At 38.8% G+C, this 22,152-nt stretch overlaps 1 protein-coding gene across 1 annotated transcript; it reads left to right on the forward strand.

The window, feature by feature from the left end:
• The first annotated feature begins 3,439 nt into the window (after positions 1–3,439).
• rag1 (recombination activating 1) lies at positions 3,440–6,592 on the forward strand. Its single transcript, XM_073050070.1, has one exon. The coding sequence runs from the start codon at positions 3,440–3,442 to the stop codon at positions 6,590–6,592; it is 3,153 nt and encodes a 1,050-aa protein (XP_072906171.1).
• The last annotated feature ends 15,560 nt before the right edge of the window (positions 6,593–22,152 follow it).

Below are 22,152 nucleotides of genomic sequence, written 5' to 3' on the forward strand. Positions count from 1 at the left end.
AAATCTATCTCATACCCTCTTTTTACCCTCCTGATTTCCCTCTTAAGTGTGGTCTTAAATTCTTTTATGTTCATTGAGGGATTCATTCATAGCCGTCTGCCATCAAACACCCAAATTCCAGCCATACTGAGGACCATGAACAGGGATGGACTTATCAAACACAAAGAAACAACTGGTGCTCACTTGAAGGAGCACTTGAAATTACCTCTGGCTCCAGCCTACAGCAAAATGTTTGGTCAGTCCTTGCCACAAGACCAAAGTCAAAAAGAGCAGCTAACATAACAAACAACAAGGCCCCAGGAGCATATTTTATCCCAGGATATGTCCATTTGTCAGGAGCACTGTAAATCCCTGAAGGAAGGCACCACCTCCCAGACCACTCACTCACCTGTACTGCTAAACAGCACCTGCTCCGCCTGGGGCCTTGTCACTCACCTTCGAACACACCAAACTGAAGGAAAAGCAAATCAGCCCAATTTTTAGCAACTGAGAAAGAAGATTTGAGGGACAAGCTCCAAAGAAATGCTGTGAAGTTCAATTAATCCACAAGGTGGCAGCATCACGCAGGTGGACAACCAAAGAAGGTATTTTACTGCACTAAATAAGAGTTTAAAAAAAAGGCTGAGAAATTTGGGGAAATGGGTGAATGGAGAATTGGATATAAAATAATAATTAACAATGAATTACAAATTTAGCAAATTCTAACTGTAAATATTATACCTATATTTATATATATATTTATATTTATTATACTTATAAAGATTTATTGTAAAGTAGCAAAAATATTAAAACGATTAAATAAAGCTAAATATAAAATATTTTAAAATAAAAGACTCCAGCAGCCATATAAAGATTTATTGTGAGAAAAATTTCATGCAAAATTGCATTTACAGTTTGAGTATGTGGTTAAGCCTGACCACTAGTTTAGAGTGACAAGCCAAAGAGGCAGGGCAGCGCATCAGCTGCCAAAGTACGCCTGAAGAAGAGAGAGAGAGTTCCTGTTATTTCAGAGTTAACCTCATGGCCTGAAACAGGTGGAAGACCTCTCTGAAAAACACATTCTGCAAGACAAAGGTAATATAGGAAATGGCACTTCTATTTACACAGTGTAATGACTTTTCATTTGGGGCAGAACTATGACTGAATTTTTGTGTAAGATTACTTATTTTTAGTATCTTAGCTGCACTGAGATTATCTAAATGTTATCAAAACTATAGCCATAGCATACAAACATTATATACTGTATATTATAATATCAAATAAGCTCTAATTTTCCCCATGACATTTAACTTCTTGAACATATTGAAAACTGCTAAAAGAATAATAAAATATTCTAATAGGCAAGAGAGTGAAGAATTGTACCAAATATTACTCACAATTAATTTTATTGATTTTACATTTCGATGTTTTGAATTTTGAATATTTTAAAATATATATGTTATGAAATAGATTTTTCTTTAAATTTTCATATGGCTGCTTTGCTAAGCATAGTAAGGCTAGATTTAGGATAATGTTGCATATTATATTATACTTTACATTAGAAAGAGCTCTGGTAAATATGAAGAGAGGAGGTATGAAGTATTTCCTGGATAATGAGGGAATTAAGTTGTTTTTGTGAAATGGTGGAATGCGTTTCTATGAATTTTACTCCAGATGACTAATCCTTGACAGAATAGACAGAACTACATTACATTTTTAAAACTATATTGCTGACAGCTGTGTCACAGTATCTTCAGTGTTTCAAAATTTTTTATAAAGTCCAAATCCATTAAAATTAACCTCTAAGGTTGAAGATATTAATGTTTTGAAATAGCATTTGTTAAAAATGACAAGAACATCTATAAACCAATCGACCTTTCTGCTATCAGCACTAGAATTCTGAATGCAGTAAATAATTTGTACTGCTTTCTAAACGGAGCACTTTTTACACTGAGTCTCTTTTTTTTAAATAGCTTGGCAAGTATTACAAAACATAATGGTGTTTCTGTACCGGCCAGTTGGTGCAATTCTATCATTCTGTATTCTGAATTTTATCCAGCTATTTAGCTGATATTTAGGCTGGTACCAGTGCAGAATATTACATAATTTACCAAAAGACACCAATGGATCACAACCAGGATTTTCCTCAATTGTCCTTTGTCTACATTCAGTAGGTATATGGTTACTGTACCAAATTGCTTACTACTTTAGAGACAAGGTAGAAATACATTGTGCCTACAGCTTTGGAATATGTGACAATATTATTTTTAAGGATGACATCAGTAACCGATAGTGTGTCTGTCTCATTACACAAATTAGACTTCCTGTGCTTTATTGCAAAGAGGATAATGAATAAATATTATGAGTTGGATCATTTCAGATTATTTTATTGGAAAATATTTTACCAATCCAACAATTACAGTTGTTAACAATTTTGAGACAATCTAAGACTTAGTATCAACTTAAATCTTTGGCTTTCACTTCTTTGCTAAAGACTCTAGTCTGTGGTGGACTTAGTTGTGTAATGAATTGATTTCATTGGGTGGATATTATTGATATGTAATTGTAAACCATTTGCAGATAGAAATGAGGCTCATTTTCAATCTGTGACTGTTCTTTGGTAATGTTGCTTGATGTTCCAAATAGAGGTAATTTCTGTGAGTTGAAGGGAATTGCACTTTCTCTTAACTCCAATGTATTCTCTCCCAAATATGACAAATAGCTATTTATAATCATTTCTGTATCTGCCCTCAGTCTAGATTTTCATTGAAATTTGTGTCTGTGGTGCTGTTTCTTCTTCTATTCTACAGACTTCAATTTTGCTAACAAGTCTGAGAGGTGAATAGAATAATTAAATTAACAGGTTAATTGAAGGATTGCTTTTCCTTTTGAAGATCTACCCTCACTGTTACCTCAACTAAAAAAAACCTCAATAAATGTAATGGATTTTGATTTGATGAATTCTGCACTGTCTTTCCTTTATTACCCCATATTATATTCAAATCCTGCTATTATTCTTTTGGATTATTTTTTAAAGACAATTTTATCACCAAGGCTAGGCTGGATGGCTTGTCATTTTCAGATTCACCCTTCTATTTTTGAACACAAGTTTATCATTTTCAATTCCTCCTTGGTCATCAAAAACCCTTGGAGATAAACATAACGTAACTTAGTCAAGGGAGACAGAGTTAAGAGGCTGTTTTACAGTCTGACAGTGACTTACTTAACTCTGCAAATTCCTGCCAGGTAGAATATGCTATATTTAACTTTCTCATATTGGATAAGGTTAGAATAACATTGTGCCATTGAAATTAAAAGCACAATGTTAGGCTTTGAATTAGAATGTAGGTATTTTAAATTAAAATTTAATTAAAACAGACTGTCTTAAATTAATGACATAAAGAATGATCCTGTTTTAATCAATATCCACTTTTATGTCTCTATTAGATATCACTTTCTAATGGAAATGGAGGTGCCTATGCAAATTATACCTGAATATTTCAAGAACTCAGAAGCGAGGCCAACAGTAAATGTCCAAACAGAAGCCAAGATTTCAACAGAAAAGGCTTTTGAGTCCCAGGCTGTTCTGCCTGTCCGTGGTGTAATGTGGCAAATGACTCCTCCTCAGACCAAGCCACAGGGAGCTCTGTCTTTAGAAACATTGCCCTTGGACAAGAAGACTTTAGAAGATAAGTTCCTGGAGAAAATGCCTTTAGATGTCAGCCTCCCAAAAGCCAAGTTCTATGACTATATGCAAATGGAAACAAAATCTTTAGAAGATCACATGTTGAAGTTACAAAATCTCTGCCGCATTTGTGGAGTTTCCTTTAATATGAACAGTTATGACATGAAATACCCAGTCAATGGCCCTGTTGATCATGTCACACAAGAGGTTCTTAAGAAAATGGGATATGGAAACAGTTTTTGGCCAGAACTCATCCACAATACATTTAATATAGATGTCATGACAGATTCAGAGGCCAGACATCCCACCCACTTCTGCCATAGTTGTTGGCAGATTGTCATTCAGACAATCAACAATCCAACTAATGAAGATGCATTCTTTCCCGTAAGCACAATTGTTCAGTGGAAACCACACTCCAGTTTTTGCAATGTTTGCAACTCTGCAAGTGGAACACGTAAACGCAAAGTTCTCAAACTGAGTGCGCCAGGCACCAAGAAGCCTAAGGTATCAGTTGATATGCCTATCAAAGCAAGAATCATTAAAAGAAAAGATAAAATAAATTCAACAAGTATCTTATTGGCTAAAAAGATTGTGAGCTGCAAGAAGATCCATCTAAGTTCAAAAGTCCTTCTGCATGATTATCCCAATAGCTTCATTCAGTCAGTGTCATGCCAGGTTTGTGAACACTTGCTAGTTGACCCTGTGCAGTCACCGTGCAAGCATCTCTTCTGCAGAACGTGCATTCTCAAATGCACTACAGTACTTGGAAAATTTTGTCCAGTTTGTAGGTTTCCATGTGATCCTGCAGAGTTTAAAAGCCCAGTGAAATCATTCATTAGTGTTCTCAATTCATTAGTTCTAAAATGTCCTGTGGAAGACTGTGAAAAAGAGGTAAGATTTGGTGAATATCCCAAACACACCCAGTGTCACAAAAAAACAAGAATGTCACAGGCCTACTCTCCAATAAACAAAGGTGGCCGGCCCAGGCAACATTTGCTCTCTCTAACTCGCAGGGCTCAAAAACATCGTCTGCGTGATCTCAAACTTCAGGTTAAGGCATTTGCGGAAAAGGAGGAAGGTGGTGATGTGAAGTCAGTATGCCTTACTCTGTTGTTGCTGGCATTGAGAGCTGGAAATGAACACAAGCAAGCAGATGAACTGGAAGCTCTCATGCAAGGTCATGGATCAGGGCTGAAGTCAGGTGTCTGCCTTGCCATTAGGATTAGTACGTTCCTGAGTTGCAGTCAGTATCATAAAATGTATAGGACGGTCAAAGCAGCAACTGGGAAGCAGGTCTTCCAACCACTGCATGCACTCCGGAATACCGAGAAAACATTGTTGCCAGGTTACTATTCATTTGAATGGGAGCCTCCTCTCGCAAATGTCTCTACCAACACTGAAGTGGGAATAATAGATGGTACATGTGGCTGGTTGCAATGCGTTGACGACTACCCATTGGAAACAATTTCGAGAAGGTTTAGGTACGATGTGGCGATTGTTTCAGCACTGAAGGATCTTGAGGATCATATTTTGGAAGGTTTAAAACTCAAAAATATAGATGAGTATGTGGGTGGACCTTTTACTGTAGTAATCAAAGAATCTTGTGATGGAATGGGAGATGTTAGTGAAAAACATGGATGTGGCCCCTCAGTTCCGGAAAAGGCAGTGAGGTATTCATTTACAATCATGAGTATAAGTGTGGCAAATGAAAATAATGAGAAGGTGAAAATATTTGAAGAGCTCAAGCCAAATTCTGAATTGTGCTGCAAGCCTCTTTGCTTGATGCTGGCGGACGAATCTGACCATGAAACTTTGACGGCAATATTGGGTCCGCTAATCACGGAAAGGGAAGCAATGAAAAACAGTGACTTAATCCTCGAAATTGCAGATATACCTCGATCCTTCCAGATTGTCTTCAGAGGCACAGGATATGATGAGAAACTGGTTCGTGAAGTCGAAGGCCTTGAAGCTTCAGGCTCTATGTATGTGTGTACGCTATGTGATTGCACTCGAAGTGAAGCTTCGCAAAATCTGATCTTTCACTCTATAACACGGAGCCATGAAGAGAACTTGGAGCGCTATGAAATTTGGCGCACAAATCCATATCATGAGACGGCGGAACAGTTACGCGACAGAGTGAAAGGGGTTTCAGCAAAAGCATTCATTGAAACATTGCCCTCCATCGATGCTTTGCATTGTGACATTGGGAATGCAACAGAGTTCTACAAGCTGTTCCAGGATGAGATTGGGGAGATGCACAAACATCCCAATTCATCTAAGGAGGAAAAGAAAAGACGGCAAGCATTGCTTGATAAACACCTAAGAAAGAAGATGAACCTGAAACCGGTCATGAGGATGAATGGAAACTTTGCAAGGAAATTAATGACTAATGAGACTGTGGAAGCAGTTTGTGAATTGATTCCCTCCGAAGAAAGACGAGAGATTCTGAGGGAGCTGATGCATCTTTACACTCTTATGAAACCTGTGTGGCGGTCCACATTCCCACTCAGAGAATGCCCCGAACTTCTCTGTCAATACAGCTTTAATTCCCAAAGATTTGCAGAACTGCTTCATACAGAGTTCAAGTACAGGTATGATGGCAAGATCACCAACTACCTTCACAAGACTTTGGCTCACGTCCCTGAGATCATTGAAAGGGATGGCTCTATTGGGGCATGGGCAAGTGAAGGAAATGAATCAGGCAACAAACTCTTTCGGCGTTTCAGAAAAATGAATGCAAGGCAGTCCAAGAGCTATGAGTTGGAAGATATTCTGAAGCACCACTGGTTGTATACTTCAAAGTATTTACAGAGGTTTATGGATGTGAACAACGAATTGCAAAATGAAGCAAATTCATTTGTACCAGATGAATTAATCACCCAACACGATCCAATAAATTCAATAGATGATGATTCCCTTTATTTTTAAGTTGAGTTCCTGAATTTGAAGTTGGTTTTAAGTCTTTTTAACCACAGAAGACAAAACAGTCTGTAATGTGGTGGCTTGTTGTGGCCATACCTGGGAGACAGAGTTGATGCTGACGAAGTCCCAGAGGTGTGATTAAGAGAATAGGGTCAGTGTACGATGGACAAGGTCAGCTGATAAACGTAAGTGTTAGCTGCAGTCAAAGCAGGAAGTGATCACAAATCAGTGAGTTTTTCTGTATTTGAATTTTGTTCGGTAATCATAGAAAGCAGAAACTTTGGTTAGATTCTCTGCCTAAAAGTGAAAAAAAAGACCTTGGCAAGATGAGGTAATTTTTCAATGAAGGAGAGTTAACTTACTTTCCCTCATTAGTGAGAGAGAGCCTGTTTGGATGTTGAAGTGTTAGGATGGACAGTAGTTTTTGATGTCATGGTCCGTGGGAGTTTGCTATTGCGTGGGTTGGGGATGGCCGATGCTTTTGCTGGGGTGGTTAGAAGCTTTTTCTACTGCTGTGCGTGGCTGGGGCTTCGGTGTTCTAAAGTTTTCCTGTCATTCATTCGTTGTTTTTGTTTCTCTTTTGTGGATGTCTTTGAAGAGTAAGGATTTCAGCTTGTATACTGTATACATCCTCAGATATTAAGTTGAACCATTGAACCATTCACGTTGTATTTCCCGAGTGCTAAATTAAAATATTTCAAAATCAACCAAACATGTTTATTGTTGGAAGGATAATGATGTTGATCTTCAGTGCTGGTTGATTGACACCACAAGTCCATGGTGAAGTACTATATTATGATGCCTCTCTGAATAAGTGTTCTTGTTTCCTTGACAAAAATGTATTTGGCTGCTTTTAGATTTTATGTTATTATTTCATGGTGAAAATGGAAGATAAAATGCAGCCAGTGATTACCGCAGCCAATACTAATCCAGTGGCTCAAACTGATCCTTGCCATCAGGAAGACAGAAAGCATGGGGAGTACTGATAGAGCTTCACCATTGTCCAGCTCAGCATTGAGAAATGACTACTTCCAACACTCAGGCCTCTTGCTTCAACATGTGCTGTTTCCGTAGCACTGGGCCTGGGTCCCAAAATAGGCGGCTGCAAGTTTGATTCTCCTAGTTTTTTAATATTTAGTTTTGTTGTCAATTTCTCATGCCATTCTTGGAGATTTTGTTTCATTGTTATTAACTTCATAGGAGATCTGCTAGTGTTTTTACGTATAACATTGATTTTTGGTTTGTAGTTTCTATCACACTTTGTATAAATGTTGCCTTACAACATTCTTTTTGCCTCTGGACACTTTTCTTTTAAAATGATAATCAGCACCTACAGTTAAATAATTTCTGGTTCTGAAAGCTGAGCTACACTCCTATTAATAGTTTTTTTATGAACACAATAAATTGCAGACAGCATATACCATTAGCGACTTTGGAGATATGGCATAGAGTTTTTAAAAAATTTGGCCAGGTGTGATAAATGTCCTAACATCTAAATACAAAAGAAAATCACATCTTCTAATGTCACAGGAATGGAGTTAGGCCCAGAATACTAACATAGTGTGTCACAAATACTTTATTTACTTAGTAGAGAACTCTTTTCTTAGTGCCAGTGTATTTTCCTTAGATTACTCTGAAAAGAAATATAAAAGTACCAGATCCCAAAAAATAAATACCAGCACATTCGCCTTTAACCATATCCTGCAATGTAAAATCAAGAACTAACTGAATGCAACCTTTGGAGTCTTTATATATGTGTTCATCGTAGTAGTATATTGGCATCAAAAAGCTGGAAAGAGGTTCTTAAAAGTAATGTGCACACAAGTTAATGTTATTACTCTATTGAAGGACAAAAAAAAAGTGATTAAGAAAAAAAACAAATATCCTTTATTGCACGAGGACAATGCAAATTTAAGTTGTTCTCAGCTGAAATCTGATTTGGTAATGGGCAATCAACTTGGTTCTTTTTAGGTAATTTGTATTTTATGACAAATGTAATTCATTAATTTTGTTAAAGTAATAGATAATCTCGTATTGATAAACTTTTTTGGAGAATACGGAGCTGTAATGCAGGATTTTGACTCAAAATATCAACAACTCCTTTCCTATCACAGAAGTTGCTTGACTTGCTGAGTTTCTCCAGCAGCTTGTCTGATGCTCTTTTTTAAAGACACATATGGAATTTATATCAATTTTGTTGAATACAGTGCTCATAAGAGTCACAGCGATTAGATGTAATTGTAGTGCAATCTGCAGTGTTAGTTTATCAACTCTGTTTTTAGCTCAGATACAAAGCAAATTTTGAAATTAATCAATATTCAATAGGTCAAAACTGTTTTCAATGTTAATTAGTAAGATCAGTGTTTATTCATAGCATCTATTTAATTAAAGGTCATAGAAGATGTTAAGCAGCTCAAAAGAAAGACAAAGTTCTGGAGTTACTCTGCAGGTCATTCAGTACCTGTTATGAGAGAAATTGGGTAAATGCCTTGAGTTAAATATCCTTCATTATCATTTTGTGGATTATTGTAGCTCGTAGAGGATGTTATGATGAACGTGCTTTAGCATGCATTTTGAAAATTCTGTGTATTGAAATGTATTTTGTCAAAATTTGCTTTGCTTTTTTAAAATAAAGATTTCAAACTTTCAAAGAGTTGGTTACGAGTAATTTGTAACTTACAGCACCAATGATGTATTTGGCATTTCTACAATTCAAGTGATGTTTTGTGACTGAGAAAGTTGACTGCTAAAACCAGAATACATCTATACCTCAGATCCCTTAAACTTGCAGAGGTCTTATTTGTTATGTCCTGAACAGAATTTGCTTTGGGTCTCATTTCACTGCGACTGGTGACCTACAATCGCTGTTCTCTTACTGCTACGTATTGTCTCTTACATTACGATATTGGTTGGATCCAATACCCATGTTCAGAAAAAAAGACAAAGCAAGGATAGTGGGCATGGGGAACCTTAAATGGGGCAGTGAATCCAGTAAGAATGCTCCTTTACTGCTGCTGTGTGAATCTATCACAAAATAACCTAGGTTAGGAATTCATTACAAAACTCTTAATTAATTCAAAGCTTGAACTTTATTGTCTCTACCCAAATATTAACATAACTACATTGATCCCAGGCCAACTATTTATGTTATGAATGCTGTTGTTCCCTTTAGAACCATAGAACATTACAGCACAGAAACAGGCCTTTTGGCCCTCCTTGGCTGTGCCGAACCATTTTTCTGCCTGGTCCCACTGACCTGCACCTGGACCATATCCCTCCATACACCTCTCATCCATATACCTGTCCAAGTTTTTCTTAAATGTTAAAAGTGAGCCCACATTTACCACTTCATTTGGCAGCTCATTCCACACTCCCACCACTGTCTGTGTGAAGAAACCCCCCCAATATTCCCTTTAAACTTTTCCCCCTTCACCCTTAATCCATGTCCTCTATTTTTTTCTCCCCTAGCCTCAGTGGAAAAAGCCTGCTTGCATTCACTCTATCTATACCCATCATAATTTTATATACCTCGATCAAATCTCCCCTCATTCTTCTACGCTCCAGGGAATAAAGTCCTAACCTATTCAACCTTTCTCTGTAACTCAGTTTCTCAAGTCCCGGCAATACAAGTTCCTTTGTACCAATATTCACTCAGATCACCACTCCAATTTATTATGCATAAGTAGGGGATCTCCCATTGGCCAAATGATTGATCCTTCTTATCCCTGCTCCTGGCGTGGTGGAGGAAGATCTTCCTTCCCATAGTTAGTCTCCAGATTTCTTGCTGTTTCCCCTCATTCCTATTCTCTTTCCTTATCAGTTCAAAATGTTGTGTTTTGATTCCGGTCTATCTGGCTAATGTGTGTCAGATTCAGTTTATTGCCTTCTTACAAGTAATGACTTGTAATTAATGCCTCTTTCTTTTTTTCTCCCTCAATCAGACCAGTTGAGACAGATCAGCCAGTTCCTAGACTCAGGTCACAGACAGAGCATGCACATTCATAAACATGCATGTTCTATCTTATCAAAGAAATGTCACTAATTCTTATTTGGATATTACCTCTAGTGTTCAGTAGGTTATAAGTAGGGACCTCATTGTGTCCACTTTTAAGTGATTTTATCCAGATATTCCTAAGCACAACCAGTTTACAAAATGGAGGTTGCAGAACAGACTCACAAAATGGCAACCTCCTTTCCTTTCACCACATGGCAAGAATAAAGACATTTAACTTGTCTTCTTCCACTGTCTTTGACTTATTTCATTTAGATGTTTTCTTCCATATTTTGCATGCATGTTTCTTGAGAATTTTCTAGCAATCACCTTAAGCACTACAAGTTAGATGATTCAATACTTGAACAATGATGAAGGATGAATGCTCTATTCCTCTGTTCCTTTAATGACCAGTTCTGCAGTTAGGATCAGGAGTGTGTGATTAAACTATTGGTCTTGTAATTTAAAGGTCTGGATTAAATAAAAGAAAAGCCCAAATTGTGATAAACATGAAGCTATCAGGTTGATGTAAAAACACAACGGTTCACTAATAACTACTCTACATGTCTTATCTGCCCTTTGAAGTAGCCTGGGAAGAAATTTGGACTGGATTAGCTGGATCCTGCAGACACAGCTGCCAAAGTGGATATGAGATAGGTCTGCAGCAGGCAGCTAATACACCTCTGTGAGGGCTAAACCTAATTGACCTCATCCTCATCAATCTACGTGTTTCAGATATTTCTGCCCATGATTTCCAAACAGTTCTTGTAGAGACAAAGTCTCATCTGCACACTGAAGACACCACTCTGTTGATGGTAGACTATGAGAAGATAAAAGCAGAACTAAGCTATTCAGCCTCTGCTGCCTACTCGATCTTTCAATAATATCATGGCTAAACCAATACCTCAGTGTTACTTCCCTGCACTGACTTCAGATTCCTTGTTTCATTTAATATCTGAACATTTATTGATCTCCATATTAAATATTCTTAGTGACTGAACTTCAACAGTTATAGCGTGACTGGAAAAACTTCCAGTACCTACAATGAGTAACAACAAAGGACCAGTGATAAACTTCCATATCAGGTTGGGGAGTGATTTGGAAGGGAACCTACAAGTGACTGTGTTTCCTTTTAACCTGCTGCCTTATGAGGTACAGTCAGAGCAGAATGGGTGAGCTACTGCAGTGCAGGGCATTTTGAAGGTGGTACATGCCTGTCACGATGTCCGCAATGGAGGGAACAATTGTTTCGAGTGGTTGATGGGATGTCAATCAAATGGGCCACTGAATAGATTGTTTTTCTTGAGAGTTGTGGCATTGCACACATCCAGGCATGTAGAGTATTCCATCACATTCCTGGTGTGTGCCTAGTAAATGGAGGAATGCCTGTTTAGTGCCAGGAAGTAAGCTAGTTGTAGAGTTATACGGCACCGAAGCAAGCCAATTAGCTCAACTCGTCCATGCTGACCAAATTGCCTACTTGAGCTCATCCCATATGTCCCGCTAAACCCTTCCTATCCCTGTCCAAATGTCTCTTACACCTTATAATTATATCTGCCTCTATCATTTCCAGTGGCAGCTTGTTTCATACACCCACTCAAAGGTTTCATACAACCTCTGAAAAATAAACCCCTCAGGTCACCTTTAAATTTTTCCCCTCTCACTTTAAACCGGTACCCTGTAGTTTTAGGCACCTCTGTTCTGTGAAAGAGACCGTTACTAACAGCACATAAAGATTATAAAGGACCAGATTTGCCAGATTTTCAGCACATACTATTCTTTGCAGTTTTCATCATGATTTGGAATTGTAATGATTAAAAATGGTTTGATTTTGGTGATTGAAAATCAAATTATCAACAAAGGGCAACACAAATTGAGTTGTGAATAGGCTTGCAGGTGTGAGATGATGGAATAAAATTATTAATTGCAGCCTTCCTTGGAAAGCAAGGAATACTTTAAAGATAAAGAAAGAAGCTTAAGTTTCTTATCTAGTTTAAATCCACTGGAGCCTCTCTAGGTAGGTTTGCTAGAGAGGTTCCAGTGGATTTAAACTAGATTCGAGGGGGGGACGGGAACCAGAGTGTAGGAACAGATGTATGGGAGAAGGAAGAAAAAGAAGACAGTAAAGTTATTTGTACCATTAGAGATAAACAGAGAGGAAGTGGTAGAGAATTTCTTAAATGCATTTATTTTAATGTTAGGAGCATTGTAAGAAAGGTGGATGAGCTTAGAGCGTGGATTAATACCTGGAAAAATGATGTTGTAGCTATTAGTGAAACATGGTTGCAGGAGGGGTGTGATTGGCAACTAAATATTCCTGGATTTTGTTGCTTCAGGTGTGATAGAATCAGAGGGACAAGAGGGGGTTGTGTTGCTTGTCAGAGAAAATATTACAGCGGTGCTCTGGCAGGATAGGTTAGAGGTCTCATCTAGGGAGACTATTTGGGTGGAATTGAGGAATGGGAAAGGTGTAGTAACACTTATAGGGGTGTATTATAGACCACCTAATGGGGAGCGAGAATTGGAGGAGCAAAATTGCAAGGAGATGGCAGATATTTGTAGTAGGAACAGGGTTGTGATTGTGGGAGATTTTAATTTTTCACACATAGACTGGGAAGCCCATACTGTAAAAGGGATGGATGGTTTGGTGTTTGTAAACTGTTTTTTGCAGCAATACATAGAGGTACCGACCAGAGAAGGGGCAGTGTTGGATCTCCTGTTAGGGAATGAGATAGGTCAGGTGACGAAGGAATGTGTTGGGGAGCACTTCGGGTACAGTGATCAGAATACTATTAGTTTCAATATAATTATGGAGAAGGATAGGACTGGACCCAGGGTTGAGATTTTTGATTGGAGAAAGGCTAACTTTGAGGAGATGCGAAAGGATTTAGAAGGAGTAGATTGGGACAATTTGTTTTATGGGAAGGATGTAATAGAGAAATGGAGGTCATTTAAAGGTGAAATTTTGAGGGTACAGAATCTTTATGTTCTTGTTAGGTTGAAAGGAAAGGTTAAAAGCTTGAGAGAGCCATGGTTTTCAAGGGATATTGGAAACTTGGTTCGGAAAAAGAGGAAGATCTACAATAAATATAGGCAGCATGGAGTAAATGAGGTGCTTGAGGAATATAAAGAATGTAAGAAGAATCTTAAGAAAGTAATTAGAAAAGCTAAAAGAAGATACGAGGTTGCTTTGGCAAGTAAGGTGAAAATAAATCCCAAGAGTTTCTACAGTTATATTAATAGCAAAAGGATAGTGAGGGATAAAATTGGTCCCTTAGAGAATCAGAGTGGACAGCTATGTGTGGAGCCAAGAGAGATGGGGGAGATTTTGAACAATTTCTTTTCTTCGGTATTCACTAAAGAGAAGGATATTGAATTGTGTAAGGTAAGGGAAACAAGTAGGGAAGTTATGGAAACTATGACTATTAAGGAGGAGGAAGTACTAGCGCTTTTAAGGAATATAAAAGTGGATAAATCTCTGGGTCCTGACAGGATGTTCCCTGGACCTTGAGGGAAGTTAGTGTAGAAATAGCAGGGGCTCTGACAGAAATATTTCAAATGTCATTAGAAACGGGGATGGTGCCAAAGGACTGGCGTATTGCTCATGTTGTTCCATTGTTTAAAAAGGGTTCTAAGAGTAAACTTAGAAATTATAGGCGTGTCAGTTTGACATCAGTGGTGGGTAAATTAATGGAAAGTAACCTTAGAGATGGTATATATAATTATCTGGATTGATAGGGTCTGATTAGGAACAGTCAACATGGATTTGTGCATGGAAGGTCATGTTTGACAAATCTTATTGAATTTTTTGAAGAGGTTACAAGGAAAATTGATGAGGGTAAAGCAGTGGATGTTGTCTATATGGACTTCAGTAAGGCCTTTGACAAGGTTCCACACAGAAGGTTAGTTAGGAAGGTTCAATCGTTAGGCATTGAAGTAGTAAAATGGATTCAACAGTGGCTGGATGGGAGATGCCAGAGAGTAGTGGTGGATAACCGTTTGTCAGGTAGGAGGCCGGTGACTAGTGGTGTGCCTCAGGGATCTGTACTGGGTTCAATGTTGTTTGTCATATACATTAATGATCTGGATGATGGTGTGGTAAATTGGATTAGTAAGTATGCAGATGATACTAAGGTAGGTGGTGTTGTGGATAATGAAGTAGGTTTTCAAAGCTTGCAGAGAGATTTAGGCCAGTTAGAAGAGTGGGCTGAACGATGGCAGATGGAGTTTAATGCTGATAAATGTGAGGTGCTACATTTTGGTAGGAATAATCCAAATAGGACATACATGGTAAATGGTAGGGCATTGAAGAATGCAGTAGAACAGAATGATCTAGGAATAATGGTGCACAGTTCCCTGAAGGTGGAATCTCATGTGGATAGGGTGGTGAAGAAAGCTTTTTGTATGCTGGCCCTTATAAATCAGAGCATTGAGTATAGGAGTTGGGGTGTAATGTTAAAATCTTACAAGGCATTGGTGAGGCCGAATTTGGAGTATTGTGTACAGTTTTGGTCACCAAATTATAGGAAAGATGTCAACAAAATTGAGAGAGCACAGAGAAGATTTACTAAAATGTTACCTGGGTTTCAGCACCTAAGTTACAGGGAAAGGTTGAACAAGTTAGGTCTTTATTCTTTGGAGCGTAGAAGGTTGAGGGGGGACTTGATATTTAAAATTATGAGGGGGATAGATAGAGTTGACGTGGATAGGCTTTTTCCATTGAGAGTAGGGGAGATTCATACAAGAGGACACAAGTTGAGAGTTAGGGGGCAAAAGTTTAGGGGTAACATGAGGGGGAATTTCTTTACTCAGAGAGTGGTAGCTGTGTGGAACAAGCTTCCAGTAGAAGTGGTAGAGACAGGTTCGGTATTGTCATTTAAAGTAAAATTGGATAGGTCTATGGACAGGAAAGGAATGGAGGGTTATGGGCTGAGTGCGGGTCAGTGGGACTAGGTGAGAGTAAGCGTTTGGCACGGACTAGAAGGGCCGAGATGGCCTGTTTCCATGCTGTAATTGTTATATGGTTATAAGCTTGGCACAGGTTATTCAGTCTCTGACTTGCTCTTACATCTCTGCTTCAGATTGGTTTCTGATTGATGATGACCCCCAGTGTATTGATGATGAGAAATCTGGTGACGGTAATGCCAGTTTATGTCAATGGTGGGTAGTTAGACTCCTGGATGGTCAGTGTCTCGTTCTTCTATGTCATGAATGGCTCTTGCCACTTATCCCAAGTGCTGTCTAGATTTGCTGCAGTTTTGATTGCCTTGTGTGATGATGAGTTGTGAATGGTGAAATCATCAGCAACATTTCCTCTTCTGACCTAATGTTGAAAGAATCGTCACTGATGAAAGAGATGATGATGGTTAAAGCTGGCATATAGTCCTGAGGAACGCCTACAGATATGTCCTGAGGTGGGCTGATCCTACAACCTCAAACATTTTTCTTTATGTGAGGTTTGACTCCAACTTCATGAGTGTTTTACCAGTTATTTTTGATGCTGCATTCTGTTAAATGCTGTCTTAATAGCAAGAACAGTGGCTTGCTTCAGGAATTCAGAAAATTGGCCCACGTTTGGACCAAGGTTGTATGAGGTCTGGTTGGAGTGGTTTTGGCAGGGCCCAAGCTGAGTATCATTCAATAGGGTGCTGGTGAGTAAGTGCCACTTGATAGGATTGTTGATGACAACGTCCACCACATTGCTGATGACTTAATGTAGACCACGTAGGTGATAAATAAATAGCTGGGCTGGATTTGATCTGTTCTTTGTGAAGAGAGAAATACCCTGGCAATTGTTCACAATATTGCATAGATGCCAGAGTTATAACTGCATAGGAATAATTAACCCGAGGTATACTGTAGCTACTCGGAGCATAGGTCTTCAGTGTTACAACTGAGATGTTGAATGGTCCATAGCTTTTGCTGTATCTGTGCTCTCAGCCATTTCTTGGAGTGAATTGAATTGGGGAAGATACAGCGTGTACAGAAGGGATGGGTTATACCTAAACCCGAGGGGGTCCAAAACCCTTGCAGGCAGATCTGCTAAAGATGTTTGGGAGGGTTTAAACTAATTTGGCAGGGCAATGGGACCTAGAGTGATAGTGCTGAGGATGAGGTAGTTAGTTTATAAACAAAGGGAATCTGTAATAAGACTTCTAGAAAGGAGAGGCTGATGAAAATGTAGAATTGCAGTTAGCAGAATGTGTGACAACAGAAAAGGCAGACAATATTGAAAAGGGTGAGTACAGGACTGAAGATGTTGAATGAGCAGTATATAGAATAAGGCAGTTTAACTTGTAGCACAGTGACAGATTGGCATGTATGATGTTGTAGGTATCACTGAATCTTGGTTGTAAGAAGATTATAGCTGGGAGCTTAATGTCCAAGGATACACATTGTTTTGAAAGGACAGGCAGGTAGGCAGAGGGGGTGACATGGCTCTGTTAGTAAAAAAATGAAATCAAATCATTAGAAAGAGGTGGCATAGTGTTGGAAGGTATTGAATCGTTGTGGGTAGAGCTGAAGAACTGCAAGGGTAAAAAGACCCTGATGGGAGTTATATAGAGACAATCAAACAGTAGTAAGGATGTGATCTACAAATTACAACGGGAGATAGAAAATGCATGCCAAAAGGGCAACATTACAATAGTCATGGGGGACTTCAATGTGCAGGTAGATTGGGAAAATTAGGTTGGTGCTGGAGGCTGAATTTCTCGAATGCCTATGAGATGGCCTTTTAGAGCAGCTCGTGATTGAGCCCACTAGGGGAGCAACTATTCTGGATTGGGTGTTGTGCAATGAACCAGAAATGATTAGAGAGCTTAAGGTGAAAGAACCCTTAGGAGAAGTGATCATAATATGATCGAAATCACCCTGAAATTTGAGAAGAAGAAGCTAATGTCAGATATATCAGTATTACTGTGGAGTTAAGGAAATTACAGGAGGCATGAGAGAGGAGTTGGCAGAAATTGATTGGAAAACAACACTGGCAGGGATGATGGCAGAAAGGCAATTGCTGGAATTTCTGGAAGCAATTCGGAATGCACAGGATATATACATATCAAAAAGGAAGATGTAGTCTAAAGGCAAAGTGACACAACCGTGGCTAATAAGAGAAGTCAAAGCCAACATACAAACCAAAGAGAAGGCATATAATACAGCAGTAATTAGTCAGAAGTTAAAGAATTGGGAAACTTTTAAAAATCACCAGGAAACAACTAAAAGAGTCATTAAGAAATAAAAGATGGAATATGAAAGTAAGCCAGCCAATAATATTAAAGAGGATACCAAAAGATTCTTCAGATACTTAAAGAGAGGTAAGAGAGGATATCAGACCACTGGAAAATGGTAGAGCTGGAGAGCTAGTAATGGGGGTCAAGGAAATGGTGGACAAACTGCCTACAGATGGAATTAGACAGATTGGAAAAATGGACAAATATATAGCAAATGGAATACAGTGTTGGGAAGTGTATGGTCATGCACTTTGGTAGAAATAATATACAAAAAAACAGAGGCACAAAGGGACTTGGGAGCCCTTGTACAGGATTCCTAAAGGTTGATTAGCAGATTGATGAGGAAGGCAAATGCAATGTTAACATTTATTTCAAGAGGACTAGAATATAAAAGCAATGATGTAATGTTGAGACTTTATATAGAACTGGTGAGGACTCATTTGGAGTATTGTGAGCAGTTTTGAGCCCCTTATTGTCAAAAGAATGTGCTGAAACTGGAGGGGGTTCAAAGGCCATTTACGAAAATGATTCCAAGATTGAATAGCTTGTCATATGAAGAGCATTTGATGGCGCTGGGCCTATGTTCACTAGAATTCAGAAGAATGGGGGGTGACCTCATTGAAACCTATTGAATGGCAAAGGCCTTGATAGAGAGGATGTGGAGAAGATGTTTCCTATGGTGGGAGAGCCCACGACCAGAGTACACAGTCTCAGAATAGAGGGGCATGCTTTTAGAATGGAGGTGAGGAGGAATTTCTTTAGCCAGAGAGTGGTGAATCTGTGGAATTCTTTGCTGCAGGCAGCTGTGGATGCCAAGGCTTTATGTATATTTAAGGCAGAGGTTGATAGATTCTTTATTGGTCAGGGCATGAAGGGATATGGGGAGAAGGCAGGAGACTGGGGCCAAGAGGAAAATTGAATCAGCCATGATGAAATGGCCGAACAGACTTGATGGGCCAAATGGCCTATTTCTGCTCCTACATCTATTGGTCTTAAGGTCTTATGGTTATGTGATGGGAGCATGTTGAATTAGGATCTTGGTCTTCCTGTTTTTACAATATACTTCAGTAAATAATTCTGGTTTAAGAAGCTCAGTGACTACTTACTGGTGGCAGACAAAACAAAGAATAGGACTCAATACTTTATTAGTAACACTTTTTCTTGCAAAGTCTATGGTAAACCATCACCACAAACAATGGAGAGGTGAGTGCAGGCGAGGCTGAATCTCGGGTCGAGGCACACAGGTACAAGGCAAAGTCGAGGCGACATCGAGGCTGTTTGAGGCAAAGTTATGGTGAGCGGATTGGAGCATTCATTCATTTAATTTCTTGTACGGTACACATTCCTGAAATCCTTTATTTTCTAACGCAGTCTTGAGGCCCATCCACCTAAACTGAGAGCGAGGTTATATCGAACTAAGCACCAGGCTGATTTGGAAAGATCTGGTATGAGGTGGCAGGGTTCAGGCATGGCACGTATCAATGTGACACTGCCTGTGTCCTAGTGCAAGGAGCAACCTGATGTTTGGATGATTTAAACACTAGGCCAGATGGATTGAAAAGGCAGGATGTCGGGACAAGCGGCAAGGGTCAGGCTGGTTCTGCTCGCTGCTCTGTGACATTTATTCGGCTCTGCGCGGAACTGAGGCTGAGGCTGTGGCCTGCACTGGCTGCTCTATAGGCTCCATATCTAAGGGTTCCGTGACATTTATTCAGCTCTGCGCTGAACTGAGGCAGAGTTTGAGGCTGTGGGCCTGCTCTGGCTGCTCCAGACTTTGTGTCTATGGACGCACTTTTGTTCTGAATGCTATTTGCTTATTTTTATTGCTTGCACATTTTTTCCTCTGTACACTGGGTGTTTGACAGTCATTTTTAATGGGTTTTTTAATTTTGTTTGTAGCTGTCTGTAAGGAGATGAATCTCAATGACGTGTATTGTATTCATAATTTAATAATAAAAATGTACTCTGAACTTCGAACTTTGAAATAATTTAGAGCTCAGTCAATTTGACTGAAGTTTTATGACTTTCAAATAAGCACAGAAAATGCTGGAACTACTCAAAAACCAAGTCACATCTGTGTAAAGAAAAGCAGAGTTAATGTTTCACATTGGAGACTCTTTTGGAATTTCATCAGAGGAACATTTTCATCTGCTCAAGGAAGCTTGTTACTTTTCAGCTTTTCAGCCTCTTGCTTTGCTGGAATAATATTAAAGTTGTAATGAATAGCCTGCTATGGAACGGAAACAAGGACACTCACATCAAAGGCAGTCTTGGCTAAAGGGGCTTCAAATTTCTTCTTCTATTACTTACTGATTGCTTCTGTTCTTGATAATCTCTCGTCTTTATTTAGCTCTGGTGGGGTTAGGTCTTTGGGCTAATGTTTGTTTTGGTTAATCATGGTTATCAACTAGCTGCTGGACCTTTTGTGCTTTTCTAAACATCTTCTGTTCATTAGATTAATTGCAATATTTTTGCTGGACTTCTAGATCTAAGCTTGTCTAACATATTGAGCATGTGCAGAAACTTCCTCTAACTAAATATTGGGAAGTTTAAATGCTTGGTCTCCCCTATATGCCCTGTGCCTTGACCACTGACTCTATCTTCTGGAATCTCTCCTGGTGTTATATTCAACTCAAAAATAAATTCCTGACCACATCCCTGCTTTCCTCTCTCAGTTCCTCAACTGCTGAAACCCTGATTCAAACTTCTCTTATGACTTGACCTTTTCAATGCATCGTGATCATCTTAATCCATTATGTCTGTGCTCAACGAATATCTCAATTTAAAATAATCATCCTTGTTTTGCTTTCATACCTTACTGGCCTACAGTTCTTCAAGATATATGTGCTCCTATAATTGTGATCTTTTTCATATCCCCAGTATCAATTCCACCTCAATGTGTGAGAATGTGTTTAGATTCCAAGTCACTTGGCTCTGGAAAGCTGTCCCTAAGCCTCTCCCCTGCTTCTTGTTTTGGTCTGTTTGTCACCTTCCAAAATGCTCTCGATAATGGCATGAATTGAGTGCTGGCAAATGTAGCGCTGCTGCACTCGAAGTGGAAGAATGTGAAATTATTCACTTTTGTAGAAAAAAAACAGAAAGGCATATTTCTATTTAAATGTTGATAGACTGTGAAGTCTTGAAATACAAAGGGACCTATAAATCTTGTACACCTGTGACTGAAAGTAAATATGCAGGTGCAGCAGCTAGCTGTTAAGAAGAGAACTTGTGTGTTGCCTTTCATTGGCTTTGAGGTTTTGTGCACAGGCCCTGGTGACCACACCTGGGGTACTGCATACAGTTTTTTGTCTCTTTACCTAAGAAAGATATACAAGGAGCACCATAAATGTTTACTTAAACTTATTCCTGGGATGGTGCGGCAGTTGTATGAAGAGACATTTGGTTGATTAGGTTTACATTCACAAGAATTTAGAAGAATGAGCGGATGTCTCATTGAAATTAACAGAGCTTGACAAATGGGACACAGGAAAGGTAATTCATATGGCTCAAGAGAGGGGTCTACAACTTGGAGTCACATTCAAAATGCATAGTAAATCTCTAGCATTGAGATGGGAAACTTCTTCACTTGGAGGCTGGTGAACCTAAGGCATTGTCATCCATAGGAGAATAAGATATGAATATGCCATTACTGAAGAAGGAGATTGACAGATTTCTAGATACAAAGGAATGGGAGATTGCAGGAATATGGTATTGAGATAGAAAACCAAATTAATGGGATTAGCGTAGATAGACAAAAGGGTTGATGTGGATGTGGTAGACTGAATATTTTGATCTTTTTCTTCTAGTTGTTTGCTAAACCTACTATTTTGGCCAAACTTTTTGTCACTTTCCCTGACATCTCTTTCCATGACTTAGTGTTAACCTTTTTTTTGGAATGGGGCCTTGTTGGTGTGTTATGTCAGATTATTGTTATGATTATATAAGGAGAATTATTTTGAACAACAAGACAAACAACTTAAATAAAATATCCAATTAAGCTCCATAGAAAAGCTTTTAATAACGCAAGATATTTGGCAGAGAAGATCGTGGAAGGACTTCCAGATCTTAAATGCAAGGATGCCAATGATGGAATAATCAAAATCAGAGATGCTGGAGTTTTAAATATGTGCAGAACTATTGGGAATCTTTGGAATTTGTATTACTAGTGGGAATTATGAGATGTGAGAAGGTGCTGCCAAGGAGAGATTTGGAAGTGAAGACCAGACAGTTAAAATTGAGTGGTTGCTAAACTAGGAAACCAAAATAGGTTGGTGATCACATGTGGTAGGTGAATGTATCTTGACCTAAGTCAGGATTTGGGACGGGAGTTTATTACGTATGAA

This window comes from Hemitrygon akajei, chromosome 6 (assembly GCF_048418815.1).
Source record: "Hemitrygon akajei chromosome 6, sHemAka1.3, whole genome shotgun sequence".
Lineage (NCBI taxonomy): Eukaryota > Metazoa > Chordata > Chondrichthyes > Myliobatiformes > Dasyatidae > Hemitrygon > Hemitrygon akajei.